Source organism: Rhinolophus sinicus, linkage group LG15 (genome assembly GCF_036562045.2).
Source record: "Rhinolophus sinicus isolate RSC01 linkage group LG15, ASM3656204v1, whole genome shotgun sequence".
In the NCBI taxonomy this organism is placed as follows: domain Eukaryota; kingdom Metazoa; phylum Chordata; class Mammalia; order Chiroptera; family Rhinolophidae; genus Rhinolophus; species Rhinolophus sinicus.
In genome coordinates this window covers 29064576-29088814 of record NC_133764.1, presented here as the reverse complement: position 1 = coordinate 29088814, position 24239 = coordinate 29064576, and the positions used below count along the sequence as shown (strand labels likewise).

The 24239-nt window shown below is 43.4% G+C and overlaps 1 protein-coding gene, 1 non-coding gene and 1 pseudogene across 3 annotated transcripts; 1 reads left to right on the top strand and 2 right to left on the bottom strand.

Moving 5' to 3' along the window:
• Window positions 1-1045: 1045 nt before the first annotated feature.
• On the bottom strand, window positions 1046-6167 carry LG15H17orf58 (linkage group 15 C17orf58 homolog). Of its 2 annotated transcripts, none has more exons than XM_019733033.2 (4): window positions 6042-6167; window positions 3278-3757; window positions 2829-3020; window positions 1046-2003 (listed from the first exon to the last, which is right to left on the bottom strand). In XM_019733033.2, the coding sequence occupies exons 2-4, from the start codon at window positions 3702-3704 to the stop codon at window positions 1813-1815; spliced, it is 810 nt and encodes a 269-aa protein (XP_019588592.2). In that variant the 5' UTR covers window positions 3705-3757; window positions 6042-6167; the 3' UTR covers window positions 1046-1812. The 2 variants fall into 2 exon arrangements, with proteins under 2 accessions (XP_019588592.2, XP_074176006.1); XM_074319905.1 differs by having other exon boundaries at window positions 5843-6129.
• Window positions 3326-19541, top strand: LOC109448074 (uncharacterized; annotated as a pseudogene).
• Window positions 19542-20548: 1007 nt separating this feature from the next.
• On the bottom strand, window positions 20549-20621 carry TRNAR-CCG (transfer RNA arginine (anticodon CCG)). Its single transcript has one exon. It is a non-coding gene; the product is annotated as a tRNA-Arg (tRNA).
• Between the last annotated feature and the right edge of the window lie 3618 nt (window positions 20622-24239).

Sequence of the window (24239 nt, the reverse complement as noted above, 5' to 3'; positions counted from 1 at the left end):
ACATCACACAGATCACGCAGTTTGGGCACTTTGTGTTTCCAAAGCTCAGAAACTTGAGTTATTATCAAATCAGTCTAATCAAACCCTAACCCTCCGGCTATGTATTCTGAAAGTGATTTTGCCCCCTCCCTTTTAAACCAGAGTTATTTCTAACTCTACTCTTCATGCTCAAACATCTGACCATCCAACCAATAATTTACCCGTTTGGCCATTTCATTTTCCATGTTATTCAAGGTTACCACTTAGACTTGTGACATTTGAAAATTTGGCTTTGACTTTTGTGACTGGTGCTACTTACATTTGAGTTAATTTTTATCTTAAGAAAAACTAACCCAGAAGCTCTTCACTTGCTGCATCCTCTGCTGTTGATAGTTTGTGTAATAATGTCGCTGATTTCCCAAGAAGCAATTCTAATAAGTTTAGGCCAAGACTCATTTTTGGAAAATTCTCTAAAAATCCCTCAGTAATGCTTTAACCACAGAATAGTCAGAACCTCTCAACTTTTATTTTACCTCTTGGCCCCCTGTTTGGGACAAATAAGATAACAGTATCTCCCATTACAATCAGATGTTATATCTTAGGCTGTTGCTAGGTCCTGTCCTGGCGTCCTTTAGGTATATTCAGTGCTTCTGTATGGCCATTAAAGACTGTGTGCCATTACAGGCTAAAGGCACTTGCCTGAGTGCATCTCCTTTAAGACCACATAGGCTGTTTTTCTCTCTTCAGTGCAGTTCTTTTTTATCTTTAGGCCGTAATCTTCAACCATAGATTATCAGTGTCTCTATTCACAGTGTTTCAAATGAACTTGTACAGCTTGGTCTTATGAAAAAATTTGTTAATATCTGTGGAGTCAAGTATAAAATCAATATTAAATTCAGCTAGTGATTAATCCTTTTTCAAACCAACTGGAAAACGCTTAAAAGTCACATGCTTGCAAGCTGTCATTGAATATTGGTTCCAGGGTTTTTGGAGTAAGTTTGAGAAAGGCTTTTTCCCAAACCTTTGGGGCTCAGTGAGGCTAAAAAAACCAGGTGCATCCAAGATCTGATTTCAAGGCAAGATTTACTGCTTTACAAACACAAACATGATACTTGGTCTTAATAGAAAAATGACATCAGATACACCCAGAATATGTTTAGCATTGGGATAACTGCCAGTTCGGCACAAAACATACGTTTTCAGGAGCAGGGAGACATGAAAATAAACTGTATCTTACATTTTGGTACATCAGAAACACTTGTTGAAAAAATATTTTGCTTGAATTAAGCCCTTTAGTATTCTTGAAGTGTAAAACTTTATAACTTGTCTTGGGTTCTGACCCTAGTGTTTGATCTATATGACATTTCATACATGTCTGACTAGTGCACTTACTGTTATGTACAGAATTTTAAATGTGATGGTTTGGGTATAAAATTTGCTTTGATACGTGATATAAACTATTCAAAGTTGTATATAAAATCAAGGAAATGTTTTTGTGAACTATTTCTACTGAAGAATGTATTTAAATTAAAATAATTAAAAATAAACCACATGAAGCAGTGATCTGTTAACCGGACAGGTCAGTTAGCTGTGTGCATAACTGGTGCTATAGTTGAATAACTTTGTCACGGAGCTCAGAAGCATACCATTTAAGAAGCATTTTGCAAATAAAGTGAGAACTTCAAGATTAGAGTTGGAACTATGCAGCTAGTTCCTAAATGAGCATTGGGCCCTATTCTAAAAGAAGATGCCGTTAACATGAAGATAGAGCTTTCCCATCTTGTTGCTGAATTCCAAGTCTCTCATGATCCAGAAATGCCAGGATGGTACAATTCAAATGCATTGGGTGTGAACTGCACCTTGAACTTGCCCATCCCTTTTTCGGTTAAACCTGTTCACATAGCTGCTGCCGCTCCAGAGCAGCCCATCTCCCGGTCGGAGGCGCCCTCTTAGGACCTGGAGCAGAGCTGTAGGGAACTGCCGTCTCTTGTGGTAGATGTGGCCCATCACAATATACCTGCTGCCTGAAAAAACAAAATATAAATTCATAGTGTCTTTTAAATGCCACAAAACAAGAAAATGTAAGAGCTTTCAGAAATGCCTGAGCTTGAATTTACTATTATCTTGAATCTCAGACATTTATCCCTCAGAAAACAAGTGGAAACAGTCTAGGGAACCTTTAGAACAGGGGTGTCCAAACTGCGGCCCGCAATCCATTGTTAATTGGCCCGCAGCAAATTCAAAAAAATATATTTAGTTTACTTAAATAAACCAGGTGAAGCAATACGTCCTTCACATCGAGTGAGTGGCCCGGCTGTTTGTGTATTTTACCGCATATGGCCCTTGGTAAAAAACGTTGAACAAAGTTTGGACACCCCTGCTTTAGAAGATAAGCATCATCAGCCTGTTAATAGTAAACATTAGAGAACAGAGGTCCTAATCACAGGTATCAGCAGGAGTTTCCAGAGCACATCTCTAGAAACGTGGAAGTGGGTATCCGACATTCCCCGCCCCCATGACATAAACTCAGTTTAAACAGAACCCCTTACGCATCCCTTCTGGCAACGGTGTTTCATCATGCACTCCATTTATCGACAAGTATTTCCTGAGTGCCTGCTTTGTGCCAGTCTGTGCTGCTCTCACCTTTAACCGGAGGCGCGGGAGTGGGGGGCTGATGCAGCTTAAATCACAGTGGCCGAAATATCTGTCATCTAAAATCTATTCATTTTCCAATACCCCTCTCCCAAAAAAAGATACTGGGGTGACCAATTGAGACCGAGCTGTGGCACCCAAGTTACAAATGGTGACATAAAGTACATATGGAAAGGTGGTCAGATCAGTTTCAATACCAGGTTTAAATTCTGGACATGGCTTATTGCAACTGGAGGAGTCTAGGGCTAATATGTGGACTCGGAAGAAAAAGCCGTCCGGAGTGATGTACAGGCGGTTCATCTTGTACAGCCCGTCCCGGTCCACCAGCAGAGTCACCAGCTGGATCCCCGTGCTGAGCACGTCCACATCATGCACGATTCCGTTCACTGCTGCTTTCAAAAACATAAAGAGTTTGGAGAAATGCATAACGCTCATTTCCTCTTTCTTTCCCCAGTGCGTTTTTAACAAATCACGACATAGTCCACACGGGTGTGGGGCCTGCAGGATCGAGTGGGTGGGTTTCTCTAGAGTTTGGCTTAGGGTGTCCGCGAACACAGCCGGGCGCTCTCGGCTCGGAAGGGCTCGCCCGGCGGCCTGGGTGGGCGCTGCAGCCCGAGCCCGGGAGGAGCTGCGGGGCGGGGCTCACCGAATTCGCTCGCGCAGTAGGACTCGCGCTCGTCCAGGTCCGCCCCGCAGGCGCGCGCGCAGGGCTCGGCGCTGGGCTCTGTGTCCCTCCGCGGGGGGCTGAGACGCGGCGGCGGTGGCGGCGCGGCGGCGCGCGGCCGGTTTGGGTGAGCCAGTGCGGCGGCGGCGCGCGCAGGCGGCCGCGCGGCTGGGAAGCGCAGGGCCCGGGCGCGCGCGCGCCGCGATGTGTCCTCCAGCGCAGGCACGCGGTGCGGTGACGCGCGGTTCTCAGCCTGCGGGAGGCGCGGGCTCGGCGGGCCGGCGGGCGCGCGCGCGGCCTCCCGGAAGCCGGCCCGGTTCTCGGCGGGCGGTGGGGGCTTCCGGCGCCGCGGGTCCGACCAGGCTCGGGGAGCGGCCTCGAGGACCGGCTGCACCCGGGGCCCTGGCATCTCCGCGCTCTGGCCGCCGCCGGGGTCGGGCTTCCTGTTGTGGGGCGCCGAGGCTGTAGGGAGAGAAGAGGGGAGGCGAGCAGAGCTGAAGCTGCGGAGGGGAGGAGAGGCCGATGGGGAGAAAGAAGACAGGGGAGGGAAAGGAGATGGGGACGATGTAAACTTAGCAAGCACCTGCGAGAGGAGAGATGGGGGAGCCAGGAGACCTGGAAGTGGAGAAAAGAGAATGGAGGGGGAGAGGAAGGCGGAGGGTCAAGGGAGGGAAGCCGCCTCAGCTTCAGGTCCGTTTCCTAGGCCCCAAAGGAAGACAGAGATGAGGGGTTTGCCCTCCAAGAATGAGGCCAATTGAGAAAAATCTTACCACATGGGAACATTTCATTTTAAGGAACCTTTTCAAATCTATAGCTTTAAAGTTACAACCACCTATTCGTTCTAGGACTAAACATAACTGACAACTCTTGTTAAATAACAAACTCTTTTGCCTTTTCTCTAATACATATGTGTACATATATGTATAAACATCCGCCTTTTTGCTGTGTACAATTTGTTGAGAAAGTACCCAGAGCAAACCCCAGGGGGAGAGGTCTCATATTACAGGTCCTTCTAATTGTTTAAGCGCCCCTGACAACAGAACTATTTGGTTTTCCCATCCGTGTTTACACTGTCATCTGGGTCTGCAGAATCGAGCATTTGTGAGTGGATTTTTATCTGGCTTCTTGGACACCACTTACTGGTAAACCACAGCTAAGTAAGATTTTTAAAGCCTGGCTGGGAGTTAGAGGCCCCTGGTTAAGTATAAAAGCACACACGTCGCTTACATTTTCCCCTCCTTTGATGATGGAAAAAAAAACTCCAAATAGTTTATATCATGAAAACAATTTTTTTACATTATTCATGATTTTCCCTGGCTCTGCATACAGGTTGGTGAGCACACTTCAGCCAACTTGGAAGCTGGGCAACTTTGCATGCCCAGTTACACCATATCAGCTCCCCGTTTGCCTGGGTCCCAGTGCCTTCCGAATAGGCACAAGAACCCGTCTTGAGTTTTCTTTCTGTTGTTTGATTTAATGGCTGGTGGTCAGCATTTCTCTCCTCTTGCATTGAAGAGCTTGGTCAGCCTATTTGTAGCTCTTGCAACGCTTCACTTAAAGTGATTTATCTTTCCAAATTGACAATCTTTAAAATCAGTTTTCACCTATCAATAATAGCCGGTTGTAGTTCATGTTGTTGCAAAGAGATTGAATCTAACTCATAGTGGTCAATGTTGTCCCATACACAGCTGAATAAAGTTCTGGTGGACAGCCAACTCCTGACTGTCAACTGTTGACCTCACAACTGCTCCCCCATTGATATCACCATCTGTTGTCATGGGAAAGATTGTCCGATATTTGGGTTAAATGCCACTGAAGTCATTCAATTTCCGTGTGGAAAAATAACCCAAAGTAAATTGCCCTGTGAGGTGGGGAAGCTATTTTTCCCAGAGATAGTGAGATCGAACAGAACATTCCCCTCAACAAACCAAAAAAACAAAAACACCTCCCCACAGAAAATCCCTTATTTTTTGATTCCCTCAGTAACTTATCTTCACTTCATGCATGAAATTCTGTGTGTGTGTGTGTGTGTGTGTGTGTGTGTGTGTGTGTGTGTTCGACTCAGGTGTCGCAGGGCCATTCGTTGGCTTTACAGGGAGAAGGGAGAAATGTCTGATTTTCGCTCCTTTCACCCTGAGCCCTGGTGGGCTGACCCGGGCGCGGGCGCAGGGGGGACCCCGCGCTCCTCCGGGCGCCTGCCACTGCCGCGTCCTGCGAGCCCAGCCCGCGCGGCTCCCGAAAGGCGCGCGGCGACCCCTTCTGACACTTTCACTGCTCTGTGATGGAGCAACTACTTAACATGCAAAGTTTTCTCCAGCCTGCCTGGCTCGCTCGAGATCATTTCAGTAGCTGAACTGGCTTCTTTCCGAAAAGGCTGCCAAGACACACAAAATCTTGGGGACACATTTTGCTCCCTACGAACACGGACCCGGGGTCTCCCCTCTTACAAACTATGACCCCTTTCTCCTCGGGTCCTCTCCCCAGGTCCCCCCCACCCCCGCCGGATCGCAGCCCCTCTCCCAGGGCTCAGCATTTCATCGATCTTACCTTTTCTCTCCGCCACTGGGGCTTGGGGAGATGATCCAATGATCAAACAGAGGAGCCAGAAAGCTCTAGCTGTCATTTTTGTAGACACGGTTCCCAGGCTCTAAAACTGAGCCTGAGCGTTTTGCTCTTTCTCTCCCCCCACCCCCACCCCCGTTCATGCTAATGAGGGGCAGCCTTTGGGGAAACAGGAATCACTCACTGGACAGACCATTGGAACAACACGGAGCCGCGGGGGTTTCTCCCACTTCCTAAGGGGTACGAGCGCATGGCCTCCCAAAGTTGTCCCCGCGAATGTCTGTCCTGCGGTGTGTGGACAATGATAACCTCAAGTCCTCAGCTCTCAAGCCTGTGGGTTTGCGGGCTTGGCTGGGGGGAGGAGAGGGTAGAGAGGCAAGTGGAGATAATAAGGGTGTTTGGGGCTGAGGGACAGGGTAGGGGAGAATTCGTGATAGGAAATTTTTGTCTATATTAAGTCTACAACAAATAGGCAAATTAGTGCTAAGACAGTTTGGGTTTGTGGAAGGGAGGGGATCTCAGATGACAGAAAGTTCATCCCAGAATGTGTCAGGGATTTGAGAGAAACAAGTCACTGCATCCTAGGTTTGGTTAAACTCTTTTACTATATAAACAATATTTATATTCTAGAACCCGAAGGAAAAAAAGCCTTCAGCAAAATAGCTTTTCTTCTCCCTTCCTTCCCTCTTCCCACCCCCTCAATTGAAATAGATTCATCAAGCCTTTTACCCACCAGGTCCTAGATGAGTAAGACACCTTCCCAGCTCTTTTGTGATGGCTCATGAACTCTAGAAAGGTGAACATTTTTTTTTTCTTTCAAAGAAAAACTCTTTCACTGCTTAGGTCTGAATTCTTGAAATGGCTCTATATATTGATCCTGAGCTAAGGACCCACTTCCTCAGATTGAACAGAAATGGCATTCACCAAAGGGAAAAATAAGCTCAGCATCGTAAACCCACAGCCTTTCCGACATGTATCCCATTTCAACAGCTTCAAATCCAAGAGGAAAGGGAAATGCATTGAGATGAAGGCATTTTATCTGAAGCATCTGAGCCAACAGTGAGATGCAGCTGCTAAAAGAAATAACAAACTTTTGCTGCACTAATATCTTCTGTCTCAAAAATAATAAAGTTAGTGGACTGACCAGATTCTGGGGGAATCTTATTTTCAAGAAAGACCCTGGAAAGCTAGAAGGAGAACAGTGGGGTGGTGAGAGGACTGAACTCCATCACATTCAAGTTCTTTTGGAGGAACTTAGGATAGACAGCCTAGACACCCAAAAACATTTGTTACATTTTATGAAAGAACCCGTAGGTAGAAATTATGAAGTGACAGGTTTCATTGCAATTGAAGAAAGAATATTCTAAGAGCCAAGATCTCCAAGAAAGCAGATTCCTTTGAAGGGTTGTGACAATGAGCTCCTGAGCATTCAGGGCATCCAAAGACAACATCATTCAGGGATACAGTAGAATTTTCCTGAATTAGGTGTGCTGTGGTTTGAGGGAGACAGTGAGGTAAATATGTTTGTCTAGAGAAAAGTTGGCTGTCTAGTCACAGGCTGACAATATGTTGGAGGGTGTCCTCATGTTCTGTAGTCTGGTTCTCAACTTCCTTCAGCTTGAAAGGCAGTTTTGGCAATGGATCAGATTTGTGGGGCCGACTCATGTTAACCAAACTCACAAAAAGCAGATGTATATATCAGAATGTCATTGTATTAATATGCAATGGAGATAATATTGTAAAGATGATTTAGAGGTCTAATAATTAATCAGAAGTTTGCAGGTTGAGCACGAGATTGAATTGAAGCTGAAGGTGGGCTAATCTTCCTCATTCAGGTTTTAGAGAAGCAAATTCTCTTATTTTCTCCAAAAAAAAATAAGTCTTCCATCACTGCAAGGCTTGAGCACACCAGAGTCTCCAGCCTCTGGCCAGGACCAGGTAAGTACCGTGAAATTCATGCTTTGGGAGCTTAGGTTATAGATGTCCTCAGATCCCCTTCTTTCACATGCTCTTTCTTTAAGTCAAGTGGAATAAGATTAATTAGACTTAAGCTTTCTCAGTTACAACCACATCTCAGACGTACCTCCTTGAGATTATATTCAAGTCACCCAAATCCAATTTGAGGTGTTCCCAAGACTCTTCTGTTGCAGGGATGTGTTGAATGCCTTGTCCTGAAGCCCATACCCTGAAATGTAGAGGCAGAGAACCAGCTGGATGGTTGCCATGGGCTCCTACAGGCTCCGGGGTGGCACCAGCCTGGAAGAACTTGCCTCGGCCCAGAGCAGCATCCGGCTTGCAGGTTCAGAAACCACACAAATGGTGGAAGGCACAAAGAGGTCAGAGACTGATCAATGTGAGTCAGAATGCCACTTTACTCATTTACAACAAGAAATCAACTCAGGTAGACGTGCATGCTCGTGTCAGCCTGGCTAGCATTCTCTTTCTTAAACAAGTCACGTGGGAAGCCAAATTATCATCATGGTGCTTGGTAATATAAACCAGAGCACGGGGAGTCCATTGTGTGATTGGAATGTTTAATCATTTCTCATAGCCTGATGTGCCCGTCTCCACAACAGGTCTATACGAGTACACTTGTCAGGTGGCAGGATCTAAGAGCCTACCTGTCTTCCACTTTCCTACCAATTTCTGGTATTTTTGAGTGTATCTTTCTGTTCAGCAAATATTTGTTGAGCATCTACTGTGTGGCTTTGTGTTGTATAATAAAGAACTTGTTCCAGGTTCCTGGCATGAAGCTCCTAAAACTCTTGGGATTTCCCAAGGGATAGAAATGTCTTTGTTATTCCTGGGCTTCCTGGATCTCACCTGAGTTTATACTAATGAGGTGACTCTTGAGCCCCTTTGATAGCTTTGGGACAGGGAGCTAATCAGCAGAAAGACCAACCATGGGATTAGAGGGCCAAGACTTTGAGCCAACCCAACTCCCAGGGAGGGGAGAGAGACCAGGGATTGCGGATGGCTGGTGAGGTAATCCATCATGCCTACTGGTTTATTGAAACCCCAGTGAAAACTCAGTGGTGCTTCCTGGTTGGTAAACACATTGATGTGCTAGGAGGGTGATGCACCCTGATCCATCGATAGAGGATGACGTATGACATTGGGCCCTCCCACATCTCACCCTATGTGTCTTTTCATTTGGCTGGCCCTCATTTGTATCCTTTATAATAAAGCTGTGATCATAAGTATAGCACTTTCCTGAGTTCTGTGAGTCATTGTAGAGAACTATCAAACCTGAGGGGGATTGTGAGAACCCCCCAGATTTGCAGCCAGTGGGTCTGAAATGAGGGCAGTCTTGTTATGGACCAGTCCTTTAATTAATGGGGTCTGCACTAACTCCAGGTGGTTACAGCCAGAATTGAATTTGCAGTTCACCAGTTGGTATCAAAATCTTATGGGCCAAGTACTGTTTTAGAAGCCAGAAATACCAGTTGTCATCATTCTTCCAAAAAAATACAATACAACTGCTTTGGTTCCCGTTAGGTAAATTAGGGTCACATCCTAGTTCTGTTTCAGGACCATCTTGATTGGGGCCAAGGTCTCCCCAAATTCTTCAGACTTTCACAGACAGTCCTTATAAGTTTACTCCCACACGCACTGGGCCAGGTCCTGGGATATTAGGACATAAATCCTCCCCTCAGGTGGCTCATAGACTACTGAGGGAAATACATTCAATCACGGTGTTAAGTAAGATTTGAAAAAGCTGTACCTGTTAGAGAGAAAGCATCTCCACAGGAGATGGAGGTCAAGTAGAGGTTGCTAGAGATGGCACATAAAGTCTGGTTTGAAGAATGACTGGGGTTCACCAGATAGACCAATGAGGGCAGGCACTGCGGCTTGAGACAACAGCACGCACAGACACACGAGTATATGAGAGGCCTGTGACACTACCCAGGCGTGGGAAGTATGGCAGCACGCGGGGAAGGAACCCCAGTGGGAGAAGGTGCTGGAGAGCCTCCGTGCCCTGCAGACAGACTCTCCCACAGACACAGTGAGCCCATGAGTGGTCGTGAGTAGCTGCATTTCAATTCTTTATTTTCCTATCACTCTACATTATTGTAATGGAAAACTTGAAAAATGAGAAAAGTATAGACATAAGAACTACAAAATGGAGGCCTTGTCTCACCATCCTCCCCCCGCAACAATCACTGTAACATTCCCACTCTGTCTTTTCCAGGCTCTTAGGTAGTAGTTTTATACAAGTGCATTGTCAGAGTATCTACACTGTTTTGGATCCTGTGTTGTTCACATAACACCACGACAGAAGCGCTTCCCCATTTTATGTTTTGTGTATACAATTTTGTATCCAGCTTTTAGTAAATTAAATGCTGTATGATATTATTACAAATTCTTTGTAAATGAGAAATCTTATAACTGCCTAACATGTTCTCATTTAGACAAGCCATAATTTGTGAACATTTTGTTCACAAATTTTCAATATTTACCGTTGTAAAACTTTCTGTGTCCCCATCAACAGAGGAATGGCTATCGTGTGACACAGTGTAATATTATAGAGCACGGTTTCCCAACCTCGGCACCATTGACATTCGGGGCAGATAATTCTTTGTTGTGCATTGTAGGATGTTGAGCAGTATCTCTGGCCTTATCCACTGGATACCCATAGCACCCCCCACCTCCATTTGTGACAACCTAAACTGTCACCAGATGTTGCCAAATTGTCTCCTGGAGGCAAAATCATGAACCATATTCATTGCTAATACAGCAATGAAAATAAATGAGCGACTATTACAAAAGCAAAATATAAATGATTCATATAAAGATGATATTAAGTAAAAGAAGTCCAACACAAAAGACTGTATATTGTATAATTTCATTTCTATAAGGTTCATAAATAGCCAGAACTAATCTGTGAAGTTAAAAGTCAGGATAATTGTTATCCTTGGAAGTAAGTAGTGTGACTAGAAAGAATACAGAGGGAGGGAGGGTTTGTGATGTTGAAGTTGTCTAGAGCTGGACCTATTAATTTTTGATATCTTACATTAAAAAAATGTTACTTGTTTATGTAGTCAAGTCTCTTGGGGTTTTTTTGGTGACATCTTCCATTTCTTTATAAAAGTCTAAATTTATACAAGTAAAACATATTCATTCCAAACTTATTAGATATTACAGATAAGAAAAAAGAAAAACATCAACTATAATCTTATTGTCTAGAAGTAACTGCTATAAATATTTTCGTGTATCTGTTTCCAGACTTTTTTCTACACATATATATACATGTAATATACATTACATAATTTCTTTATATAAAAGTGGGATGATGGTGTATACATATTTTATGACATGGTTTTTAAATTTTTAATGATATGTCAACATCTTTTCACTTTTTATGACTGAATTCCTAGACATCGAATTTGCTGAGTCAAAGGATATGGTAATGCCAATGTTTTTGCTACATATTGCTGAGTTGTCCCCCAGACATGCTTTATCAGTTTACACTAATCAGTAATCAGTGCAGGCATGCAATAATGGCTATTTCTACACATTGTGATAGCAAATCATCATTATTTGATATCCTTGCTGTCCTGAAGTTTTGTGGGTTTTTTTTAAGGTTTCTCTTTGTGTTTATTCACATTTCTTTGATTGCTAGTGGATTGTACAGTTTTTCATGGATTTCTTAGCCATTTGTATTCTTTTGTTTGTTTCCTGTTCATATTCCTTGTCTATTTATTAGGATGTTCATATTTTTCCTTTAAGAAATATTTATAGCCTAAGAATTTTAACCCTTTGTCCATTATATATATTGCAAATATTTCCTCCCAGGATGTTGTTTGATTCACTTCTCAGCCAAATTTTGACCATAGAACTTTTAAATTTTGTCTGGTAAAATCCATCAATCTCTTGTTTAACAATATCTCTGGTGTCTTTTTTCATGCTTAGAAAGACTTCCTCTGACTCAAGTTTATATATGTATTAACCCATATTTTTCTAGTGCTTGTAGTTAAATCATGATTCCATCTGGAATTTATTTTGGTATGTAGTATGAAGTAAGAATCTAATTTTATTTTTTTTCTCAAATAACTAGGAAGTTGTCTAACTCAATTGGCAAATAAATCCATCCTTTCCCAAAGTTGCGATGTCCCTTTAACATAGAGAATGTTAGCTTATAATAAACATAGGTTTATTTCTAGACTTTCTACTCTGCTCTCTTACTTCATCTGTTTCTTCCCATGCTTAACTGCCCCTAGTGGAACATTGCTATAATTATCATGGTGTTATATCTTTTCAAAAATCGTTTTGGCTAGTGTAGTGTTTTATTCCAAGTGAAGTGTAGAATTATTTTGCTAAATTTTTAAATCTTGTTGGATCTTTTCTTGAATTTTCATGACATGTCTAGCACTGAGACACTGAGGCCTGCCAATAACCAGCCAGTGAGCTTGAAAGGGAATCCTCTCCCAGTTGAGCTTTCAGATAAGACGGCAGCTCCAGCCCACAGCTTGACTGAAAGCTCCTGAGCAATGAGCAGAACCAGCCAGCTAAACCATTCCCAGATTCCTGCTCCAGAGAAAGTGTGAGTAATAAATCTTGATTCTTTTAAGCTGCTAAATTTTGCGGTAATTTGTTTTGCAGAAATAGGTAACAACACACAGTTGAGGGCCCCTTATGCCCCTCCCTCAACCATTTTCCTAATCTTCCCAGAGATAATCATTATGCTGAGCTTGGGGTTTCTACCATTCTCTGAACCTGGGGTTTTTTTCCTATTATGATTATGCCAACTACTATTGTAAAAAATATATAATAAATTAATTTGGAGGGTTTTTAAAAAAATCTAATTCCAAATTTTAGAACATTCAATATAAATATGTACTTGTAGTTTAATAAATGATTTTTTTACATTTGTGCGTAATTGGGACACTTTTTCTTTCACAATTTGGGTACTTCCTTGTCTAAGGTTACAATGAAATGAGAAAGAAAATCTATTGTCAATAATAATAATGATTATAATAGCTGGCACCTATTGAGCACTGTTCCAAGTATTTAAATCTTTAAATCAAAATGAGCTTATACTTTTATTATCCCAGTTTTACAGATGAATAACTGAGGCACAGAAAAGTTAAGTAACTCGCCCAAGATTATACAGATATAATCAAGTGATACCGAAACCAGTAGGTACTACCAGTGCCATCTATATAAGGTAGGAAGAAAAAAAGAAGGGAAAAGAGCAATTAACATGAAACATAGCTGTTAGAGGCTCCTCAACAATTGGCCATGAGGTCTAAGCTGATTATTATAGCTGCCTTCTTCCATCACTTATTCCACATTTCTCTTACCTGCAACTGGGCAGGTCTCTACGCCTGGTAGGGAGACCCAAAACTGTATTCCTGTAGGACCTGAATTCTTGATAATCCTGTCTTTATTGGATTGCTGTACTTTCCCATTAACCAGGTCTTTGGGACAAGGGCACACTAAAATGTGCCCCCAGTGAATCTTCGGGTTCCAGACATTGCCTCCTTCCTCCACTAAGTAGCAGAAGAGTTTCCCCCTTGGTAACCACATCAGTCATGCAGTCTTAGCTGGGGCTTCTGTAACAAAGATGGCTTAAACAACAGACATTTATTTCTGGGGCTGGAAGTCCGAGAGTCCAAGATCAGGGTGCCAGTATGGTTAAGTTCCGGTGAGAACTCTTCCTGGCTTGAAGATGGCTGCCTTCTTGCTGTATCCTCACATGGGGTGGGTGGATGGGGGAGAGGGAGGGAGAGAGGGAGAGGAAAGGGCTCTGGACTCCTCCTTTTACAAGGACACTCATCCCATCATGGGGGCTCCACCTTCATGACCTCATCGAACCCTAATTACTTTCAACGGCCCGCCTCCTAATACTACTAATACCATAACATTGTGGCTTAGGGCTTCAACATATAGATTCTGAGGTGACGTAAATATACAGCCCATAACAGTGACCCCCTTCTCCATGTCTATGGATTCAGCAGCATGAGGAATCCGAATGGCCAATGGGTGGCCGCAGCTTCCAATGAATGGAACCATGATGGTATTCCTGGTTTAAACATTTCTCCCTTGGGCACTGGAACCTCTGGACCCACTAAGTCACAGATCACGGGCAATGAAGCACAAAGTTCTTCCAGTGAATTATTAGTGGTCCGAGTGGGAGGGGCCACTCCTACATCCTCTCGTTGGTTCCTGGACCCGTGCATTCTGGCAGTGTCTAAATCCCGGAGTGGTGGTGCCAGCAGAAGCCCTGCAAGCAAGGAAAACACATCCATACCCAGAACGCTGGACTGTCCCTGTGAGGAGGCGGCACTGTCCACACCCCCCAGTCTTGTCATTGCAAACAAGGGATTATTATTTTGCCTCTCCGAGTGATACCCTCCCCTTAGAGAAGCGCCCTCTGCTGGCCTTTCCTAAGATATGCGGCCACGAGCGTCCTTTTCTAATCCTCTACCTGGTTCCTCACTGCTTTAGGTAGATTTTCTCCTTTTATGGGAGGGGATTCAGATGTCTCCTACTTTTATTAATGGTGTTGTTTGTGGTTCTGCTTCTCATCCTCCTGTGTTATTTTTTTGTGTGGGATTTCCGACAGGGGGAGAGAAAAATGACAACTTTACTGTAGTTTTATACTGCAACCTGGTAGATTTTAAAGTATGATACTTCTGTATGTCGGTATTATTGGATTGCATTTTAATATTAATTCTGATGTATTTGCTGAGATTCTTAAATGAGTTTTAAAAATTTGAACTAATACAATACTAATAAATGTTTGTATTTATTCAAGCCTTAAAAATTGAAATTCTAAAGTGATCCAGTACAGAATCAGGCAAAAGTAAATAATGCTGTTAGAAATAAGGCTACTGGCCAGCCTGGGAGGAGGTAGAGGTGGGAGGTGGCTCGGGGGGTAGGGGCTGTCTTCTGCCATGTTCAGTGTCTCGTTTCTTCATCTGGGTGCTGGTTATACAAGTGTGTTCAGTTATGTGAACATAAATGAGCTGCACACGTATGATATGTGACTTTTCTGTGTGTCTCTTACATGTTGATTTTTTTTTTTAGCCTCAGAGTAAACAGCCTATAATTAAAAATAAATCATGATTCTAGTAAAGACCTGATGTTCATCTGGCTCAACTGAAAGGAAAAGGAGAGTCTTATGCAAAAACTTCAAATGTCTGAATTTGGACATCTTCTTTCATTAATGAAGGATTCTGTCTTTGATGATAGGTATAATACATCTTTCCTGTGGGGAAAATGGGTTTCTCCAAATAACTGGGTCCACAGACATACTGAGGTCCTGCCATTGTTTGTCTCCTCACACGCCATCCTGCCTCCCGTGGCCATGTTAGGGTTCCAGAACCAGGCCCTCAACTCAGCAAGACATGCCTTAAGTGCAGCTTTACAGCCAGCTTACCTTGAGCATTCCCAGAATTCTGTTTGCAAGCACACTTTGACCTACTCCTCACTTTGTCCTTGAGACTGCTTGGGGACAAAGCAAAGGTGATAAAAACAGGACAGGGACAATTGGTGAGACCCTAACATGTTTTTTTGTGAGGCCCCCTCAATAATATAATCATACCATTCCTGTTTGTCAAGCATCTAAGGCAATTCCTACACGTGGGTGATGTTGACATTTTGGGCCAGATAGTTCTTTGTTATGGGGACTGTTTTGTGCCCTGTAGCATCCCTGGCTTCTACCCACTAGATGCCAGGAGCACTCCCCCAGTTGTGACAATAAAAAATGTCTTCAGATAGGCCAAAAATCCCCTCAGGGGCAAAGCTGACAGAGTTGAGAACCCCTGCTCAAAAGGAAGCAAAACTATCAGGACGAAACATTCACCTCTACCATCTACCATTCCAAATTTCTGTCGTGGTGATTTGATATAGGAGAGCATTTTTAAATCTTCAAGTTGATTTTAAACCAGAGTTCAAAAATGTTATGTATTATTAATATACACCAGGGGTGCCAAAATAATGTATACAAGTGGGCACTTTGGTCAACGTTGCTCAAGCAGCAGTTCGCCATAATCAGAAGTGTCTGGATGCTGATGGGAACCACTTTGAGCACCTCTTGTCATTGCAGAAGTCAAATGTGACTTGTATTCATCTTTTGTTATTGGAATATATTGAGTATTACTATTTTAATACAGTTTTCCTTTCTTAAAATGTATATACATTTTTTGACACCCTCTGTATTAGTAATTTTATCTTTCTTCAGCCCATAAATAGTAAATGTGATACAGCTATCACTACTTAAAAGCTGTTAATTTTATTCCAAGATTTAACACCTTTGTTTATTAATAATGTCAAGTACAGACACTTTATATGCTGAAATGTAAAAGAGTCTGTTAATCCTGAAAAATTCACGGTATGGTTTCTTTTTGCAACAGGCTTGCTGTTAGAACACAGGTAAAAACCACTGCTAAATCTAAGCCGAAATGGGAAAGGAAGAGACTCACATCAACATCATTGTCATCGGACGTGTATATTTGGATAAATCTGCCACTACTGGCCATCTGACCTACAAATGTGGTGGACAGAACGAAAGAACATTGAAAAATCTGAGAAGATGGCTATTGAGATGGGAAAAGTTCTCCTTCAAGTCTGCCTGGGTCTTGGATAAACTGAAAGCTGAACGTGAGTGTGGTACAACCATCGATATCTCCCTGTGGAAATTCGAGACCAGCAAGTATTATGTGACCGTCATGGATGCCCCATGACACAGAGACTTTATTAAAAGCATGATCACAGGCACATCTCAGGCTGACCGTGCTGTCCTGATTGTTGCTGCTGCTGGTGGTGAATTTGAAGCAGGTGTCTCCAGCAATGGGCAGCCCCGTGCGCATGCCCTTCTGGCTTACACAGTGGGTGTGAAACAACTAATCATTGGTGTTAACAAAATGGGCTCCAGTGAGCCGCCTTACAGCCAGAAGAGGAAAACGTTAAGGAAGGTAGCACCTACATTAAGAAAACTGCCTACAACCCTGACACAGTAGCATGTGTGCCAATTACTGGGGGAATGGTGACAACATGCTGCAGCCAAGTGCTAACATGCCTTGGTTCAAGGGATGGAAAGTCACCCGTAAAGATGGCAATGCCAGGGAAACCACGCTGCTTGAAGCTCTGGATTGCACCCTGCCACCCACTCATCCAACTGACAAGCCTTTTGCCTGCCCCTCCGGGATGTCTACAAAATTGTTGGTATTGGTCCTGTCCCTATGGGCTGAGTGGAGACTGATGTTCTCACACCCGCATGCTGGTCACCTTGGCTCCAGTCAGCGCAGCAACTGAAGCAACTACAACTGAAGTAAAACCGTAAACTGTTGAAATGCACCATGAAGCTTTGTGAGAAGCTCTTCCTGGGACAATGTGGGCTTCACTGTCAAGGATGTGTCTGTTGAAGTTGTTTGTCATGGCATTGTGGCTGGTGACAGCAAAAATGACCCTCCAGTGGAAGCAGCTGGCTTCACAGCTCAGGTGATTGCCCTGAACCATCCAGGCCACATCAGTGTTGGCTATGCACCTGCCTGGATTGTCACACAGCCCACATTGCTTGCAAATTTGCTGAGCTGAAGATTGATCGTCATTCTGGGAAAAAGCTGGAAGATGGCCCCAAATTCTTGAAATCTGGTGATGCTGCCATCGTTGATAGGGTTCCTGGCAAGCCCTGTGTGTTGAGAGCTTCTCTGACTACCCTCCTCTGGTCTGTTCTGCTGTTCGTGACAGGAGACAGACAGTTGGTATGGGTGTCATGAAAGCAGTGGACAAGAAGGCAGCTGGAGCTGGCAAGGTCACCAAGTCTGCCCAGAAAGCTCGGGAGGCTACATGAATATTCTCCCCGATACCTGCCACCCCAGTCTTAGTGGTGGAAGAACCGTCTCAGAACTGTTTGTCTCAATTGGCCATTTAAGTTTAATAGTAAAAGACTTGTTAATGATTATGATGTATTCTAAAACTTTCAGAAGAAAATGAGAATGTTTTATGGACCATTTCTGTGTGTGGCAGTTTTAAGTTGTCAGTTTTTAAAATTGGTATTTTTCAATGGAAACAACTTGACCAAAAATCTGTCACAGAATTTTGAGACCCGTTAAAACAAAGTTTAATGAGAAAAAAAAAATCCCAGTCTGCATCACCTAAAGTCAACAGTGGTGACAGAACAATTAATATGGATTACCAAAAGTAAAATGTATAAAATTTGTGCTGAGTAAAGGTGCTGGTGTTTTCCATGGCTAGTGAGCATTTATGCCTCTTCTTCTTTTTAAGGGAAAAATTGGTGGGAGGCTAATTCCTCTATGGCTCCATGAATCAACAGGAGAAACATCCATGACCCAAGCTGGACCAATTGTAAGGTTTTCCCTGGAATCTTGATTCTGGAGTGAGTAGCCTGGGGATGAAGAAAAAGTACCGGAGGCACTGATTGCAGCTCTAGCTGCCTGACATGAGGCAGTGATGGCATCCTGACCAGATGTTTCTGGATCTGAGAGTCGTGCTTCTAGCTTCTTGCTTTTGGGGGAACCATTGGTGTGTCCTTGATTCTTGTAGGTTCCCAAGCCTGTTCCTCCAGCTTTGCCCCATATTTCCACCTCCTTTCCCCCAGGTCTTTCCAACGAACCGTCATTTGCCTTGCTCAGGTTGGGCTGGTTTTGTTTCCATTGTTGGCAACAAGAGGAAACTAGCAAAGGAGATTGAGAAGTTGTTCTGAGAATCACAACAGAGAGATTTCCTGGAAGCCTGGGAAAAGAGTGTTTCAAGCAGGAAAGACTGGTCAAGAGTTTCAAACTTCAGGGCGAGGTCAAGCAAGATGAGGACTGAAAGATGTTTCTTAAATTTGCCAATGAAGAGGTCACGGTCAAGGAGGAGTGTGCCGGGCGGCAGGAGAGTGACGACAGCATGGCAGGGTGAGAAAAGGAGACAGTGGACACGTGGAGACCGCCCTTGAAGCAGTGTGGCTGCGAGGAGAGAGCTGCCCAGGACCAAGGGTGACCTTTTAAGGGATGGAGAAATGGTAGAATGTTTTCGGGCTCAGAGAAAAGAGCGAGTAGAGGAGGGAAGCTAAAAACACAAGCAAGAGGGGAAATTAATGGGCCTATACCGTTTGAGTGTTTACTAAGTGACAGACAAGTTTCCTGAGGAGACAGGGGATGGGTTCAGAGAGAGGGACTGTGCTAGCACTGGAGGAGGGACAACTCTTCATCTGACGCAGGTAAGGGAAGATGACGGAGATGAGGGAAAAAGAAAATGTGGAATTTGCACCAAGTGAGCTGAATCTGGAGTAGTCATTCGGCACTCGGTAAATGTTCCCTGACTTCAGATGAGACCCATGATGAATGAGTCACAAAACATTTACAGGAGAGAGAGAGCCGGGCTGAGAAGGAGGTGGAAGGAGAGAAATGAGGCTGGGAGAGTCAGGTGAGCCTGCAGGAGCCCTGGGCAGGCCAGTCAGAAATCCTAAGGCAGAGAACGCTGAAGAATCATGTGCCTTTGGGGACCAGGGAAACATTGTCACTGTCCATTGTCTCCAGATGCTGCCTAGCGATAGGAGGCAGGAGACAATTCAGTGCAGATGTTTTGAACACCTACTGCATGCAAAGACCTAATGTGTCCACCAACTCTGAGATACCAGGAATGGAGCTGGAAATTAACCCCTGGTCTTCATTTGTTAATGCGTCTGGTTTTAAAATTTCAGCACTCCATTCCTAATCTTAAAAAGGGGGCGGGGGTGAAGGTATTAGTTAAATTTCTCCATTGGTTGCTTAGTTGTTCTTTTTTTAAAATAAATTTTTAATTTTGGAATAATTTCAGCTTCATAAAAAAGTTTCATCGATCGAGCAGAGGGCTCCCGTGTATCCTGCTTCCCGTTGCCTTTAATGTTAACATCTTCCATTGCCATGACATTTGTCACCACTAAGAAATCAACATCAGTACATTACCAGTAACTCAACTCCAGACTGTACTCTGATTCCACTAGCGTTTCCACTAACGTCCTTTTTCTGTTTCAGCCTCAAATCCAGGATACTACATTGCATTTAGTATTTAGTAGTTTTTAAAGAGTAGGAAGTAACTCAATGATATGCTTCTTGTACAAGTTTTGCAAGAGTTTAAACTTTTCAAGATAGTCGATTGAAGCAGTCTGAAAAGCTTAAACTGATTGTATTTCTTTATTACACTAATTTGCAAATGAAACGCCCACACACCCAAAAACGTTACGTTCTCTAACTACAATTTGTTGTTCATACTAGTTTAGGGACAGAAATCATAAATTATGTTTATTATATTTGTGTGTCGTAACAGCACAGTTGCTTTTCTATAAACTCTCTCTAGTACTGGAAAAAAATGTTTGAAGCCAGCACAGTTGGATCTGCTCACACACCCCTTGGGATAAAAATGGGGAGAAAGTTTTCCATGTGTGGCTGCCATGGTGAAACAGTACGACACGGAAGACAGAAAAAGAGGTGATGCCATGTGTCTGGTCGGCTTGTTTCTTTTGAAAGTCAGTAAAAGTTAAGCAAGAAAAATGCTCCTCTTTGGAGTCAGATCTTAGCTCTTTCTCTTGCAAAGTTTCAACTGTAGCGTTTTTAAAAACGCGGAGATGCATTTCCTAATTGTAAATACAATGGTTCTCGAGCTCGCTGGAGACGTGAAATAACCACATTTCAGAATCTACCTTTACTGTTTCACTGCCCATCATCGTCTCTCTCTCCACCAAAACAAAACTCCGTGCGACCCAGATGGGACTCGAACCCACAATCCCCAGCTCCGGAGGCTGATGCCTTATCCATTAGGCCACTGGGTCACCACAGGATCCGGGTTCTCGCACCGTCTCCTTACGCGATGCCATCATCGCGCCCCGCCCTTGCGCTCCGCGGCTTCGCGTCGGGCGGCGAGTGTTTTGGGAGCCACCCCCCCAAGCGGCGGCAGCGCGCGCCTGCGCCTTCCTACACCCTTGACCCAGACAGCAGGCCGACCCCGGCGCGCGTGCGTGTGGCTCTCCTGCCCCCCTTCCCGGGACTCATGCGGGCGGCGTTGTGCCTGCCAGCTGGGTTCTTGGAAGGCTCTCTGCCCTCGTTGCACATTAGGCGTTTCTGGGGAACTTCAAACAAAATTCCAATGACTGTACTCCCCCCGTTGTATCTCTTTTTACCTGGGCGAGCCCGGGCGTCTGCATTTTACGAAGCTCCCACGGACCTTCTTCCGCTACTGGCCTTAAGAACCACTAGCAGAGCGTAAGGTCCTCCCGCAACCCCGTCCCCCAACCTTCCCATCCCTTGCAGCCACTTCCCTCTCTTTCTTGCCCGCATGTATTCCACGTTCATTAATTTCATAGCCTATTATGTACTGTGGACTGTTGGGGGATTCCAGGGTGAACAGCCTTTTCTTTAAATCTGCCTTTCTTACCCCACTCATCTACATCTATTTTCCTCCCCATCTCCTCTTTCCCTCCGGATTAAAGGGAAAACGGATATAACAAGGTTCCTACATATAATACAAAAAAAAAAAAAAAAAAAAAAAAAAAAAAATATATATATATATATATATATATATATATATATATATATATATATTTCTTTTAAATCCTAAAGCTTGGTCTTGGATAGATTTGGAGACTTTCTGGTTCCATGCATAATAGCTTTATGCTTGTTGCATGTAAAGATGCTGATTTGGGGTTTTAAAAATAAAAAATTTCACTTTCTTTTTAGACACGTAATACCTGTTCATTCAAACTGTATAATATATGGGTAAACCAAATGAAGAAAACTGACCACAATTCTACCATTCAAAGTTAAGCACTATTAACATTTTGGTGTGTATCTTTTAAATCTTAGGTGTCTATGTGTCATGTCACTGTTTTGTTAAGTTGTGGGCCACGAGTCATCGAGTCACCCAGGAAATGTTTTTCATGAAAACTGAGACATTATTAGTAAATAATAATTAATGAATCATTTAGCACTGATGGTGCAGAAGCAATGGTACGTAAAACTGACACGTTAGTGAATCTAGGCAGTGGCACCAAACAGGTAACAGTGGTATTTTCACCTTCCTGCACTGGGGATGGCGGGGTGGGGGGGATCCAGCTTCACGTAAGAATGTCCTGGACTATGTTATAAGAATCATCAGTTGAATTACGTCTTGACTCGAGTACATGCTTAAATATTTTGTGTGACAAATGGGAAATATGCATACTCATTTCTGCATACCAAAATACAGTGGTCTCTGGAGGGAAACATTGGTGCAGTGTTTCAGTTGCAGGCTAAACTAGCTACTTTTTCACTGGCACACAGTTTTTACTTGAAAGAATGACTGAGACAAACTAAGATTATTCAGATTTAGGGGTGGCCGGTTAGCTTAGTTGGTTAGAGCCGGGTGCTGATAACACCGAGGTTGTGGGCTGGATCCCTGCATGGACCACTGTGAGCTGAGCCCTCCTTAAAACAAAAACAAAAACAGCGAAAGTTCAGACTTGGTCACATTTGGGTTTGCTTCTCCAGAACAACTACATTCTCAGTCTCACATCATCACAGCACAGGATCACAGCACAGTCCTGTGCCAGAGAGAGGTTATCTCACTCTTAAAGGCCTCAGTAAACATTTTATTGCAGTGTCACTGTGTTAAGGCTTCATCACCAAACCAATCCCTGTGTGTGGGTGTGAGGGGCGGGGGTGGGGTAGAGAATGTACTGATTGACCTAGGCCTAGATCTCCAAACTACAGTAGTGAAGAGTGGAGGATGTATGGTTCCCCAGGGCAACATTGTATATTTCAAAGGCAACTTTCACTTTTGACACTGTATTTCTGTTTTAGGTTGTTTTCAGGTACAAGTGCAGAATAATGGTTGAGAGCATGGATCCTGGAACCAGACAGCCTGGGTCTGAGTCCTGTCTCTGCCTTTATTGGCTGTGTAAACTTGGACAAGTTACTTAACCACTTATGATTCAGTCTTCTGTAAAATGGAACAGATGATAATACTAGCTCACAGAATTGTGAGGATTAAATGTGTTAATATATATAAAACACTTAGAATACTTCTGGGAGTATAGTACTTAATATTTGCAAACAAAAGAAAACTCAATTTAGCTGAAACAACAAAAGAAGTGTATTGGATGACATAATTGCAGAGTCATAATTGCAACCATCAGAGGTAGGGCAGGCTGTTGATCAGAGCTTTCCTGGTTTCTCTACAACTGTCCTAGTCAAATTTCTAGGACACATATCCTTCAGCTCCGAACAGCAAACAGCACCTGCTTTCCCACTTCCAATCATTAAACAAAAGGCATTGCCTTCCAAACTGGATGAATTTAGGTCACATGCCTGCCCCTGAACCATTCACAGTGGTCAAGAGAATACCCTGGGGTGACTGGTTTAGGAGTGAATTCCTTTCATATTTTTGCATTTAGAGGGATGGGATTCTGCTGATTGAGTAGGTGGGAGTAGAATCAACCTCCTATGAATCCCATCGCTGCTACACAATGAGTGAGGCTGGCATAAATGCCTGCAAGAATAAACAAAGTTCAATGTTTGAATTTATAGTAAAAAAATAAATCGCAATATAACTTTTCTAAAAATACACTTTTTAGAATACAGAAAACTTGCATAGAGAAAGCAAAATGGCCCATAATCCCAATGCTCTAATAACCATCATTGATACTTTAAAAAATATACGTGGCAAAAATACAAATATTTTATTCAGAAATGTGTAAAATACAGCATAGAACATTACTGGAATGGTTGGCAAAACTTGAACACGGATACACACGCACACACACACAGCAGCAAATAGCAAATGTGGCAAAAATGTTAACATTTGGCAAATCTGCGTAAAGATTTGCAATTCTTCTGTATTTGAAATCATTTAAAAATAAGATTGTCTAGAGAAACAGGCATAATGAACCTTTCGTTACCATATTTGTGGTTTCTATGCAGTCTTTTATGACGCAAGTTTTAAAAAAAAAGAATTTTTTTTTAAGCCACGCGAATGTGCCATATCCCTCTACTTCATAACTCCATAATAGCCAGAAACCACTGCCAAGTTTCTTCTGTCCTATCAGGGAAAATATGCATAGCAATATGTTTCTATGTAAACATTTGTGAAGGACATGATTTTGGGAATCATTTGTAGTACTTGGTTAATCAGGGGAACGACCAAGAACTTCAAATGCGCAAACCCTTTCAAAGGCCACAGTCTCGGGCCAAGGCTGGGCTGACAACCCGTCCTTCGTGCTGCATGCCGGGATCTGAAGTCTTTCCACTCTAAACTGCTAGGTGCTCTGGGATTGCCCGGCCGCTCCCTCGTCTCGCGATGCTATCCTCTTTACGGCTAGGCCGTACGACCCCCGCTGCAACGTGTTTTTTAAATCCACCAATAGACGCACAGCGTAGACTCGAACCAGCCAATCAGAATGCGGAGCCACCGGGAA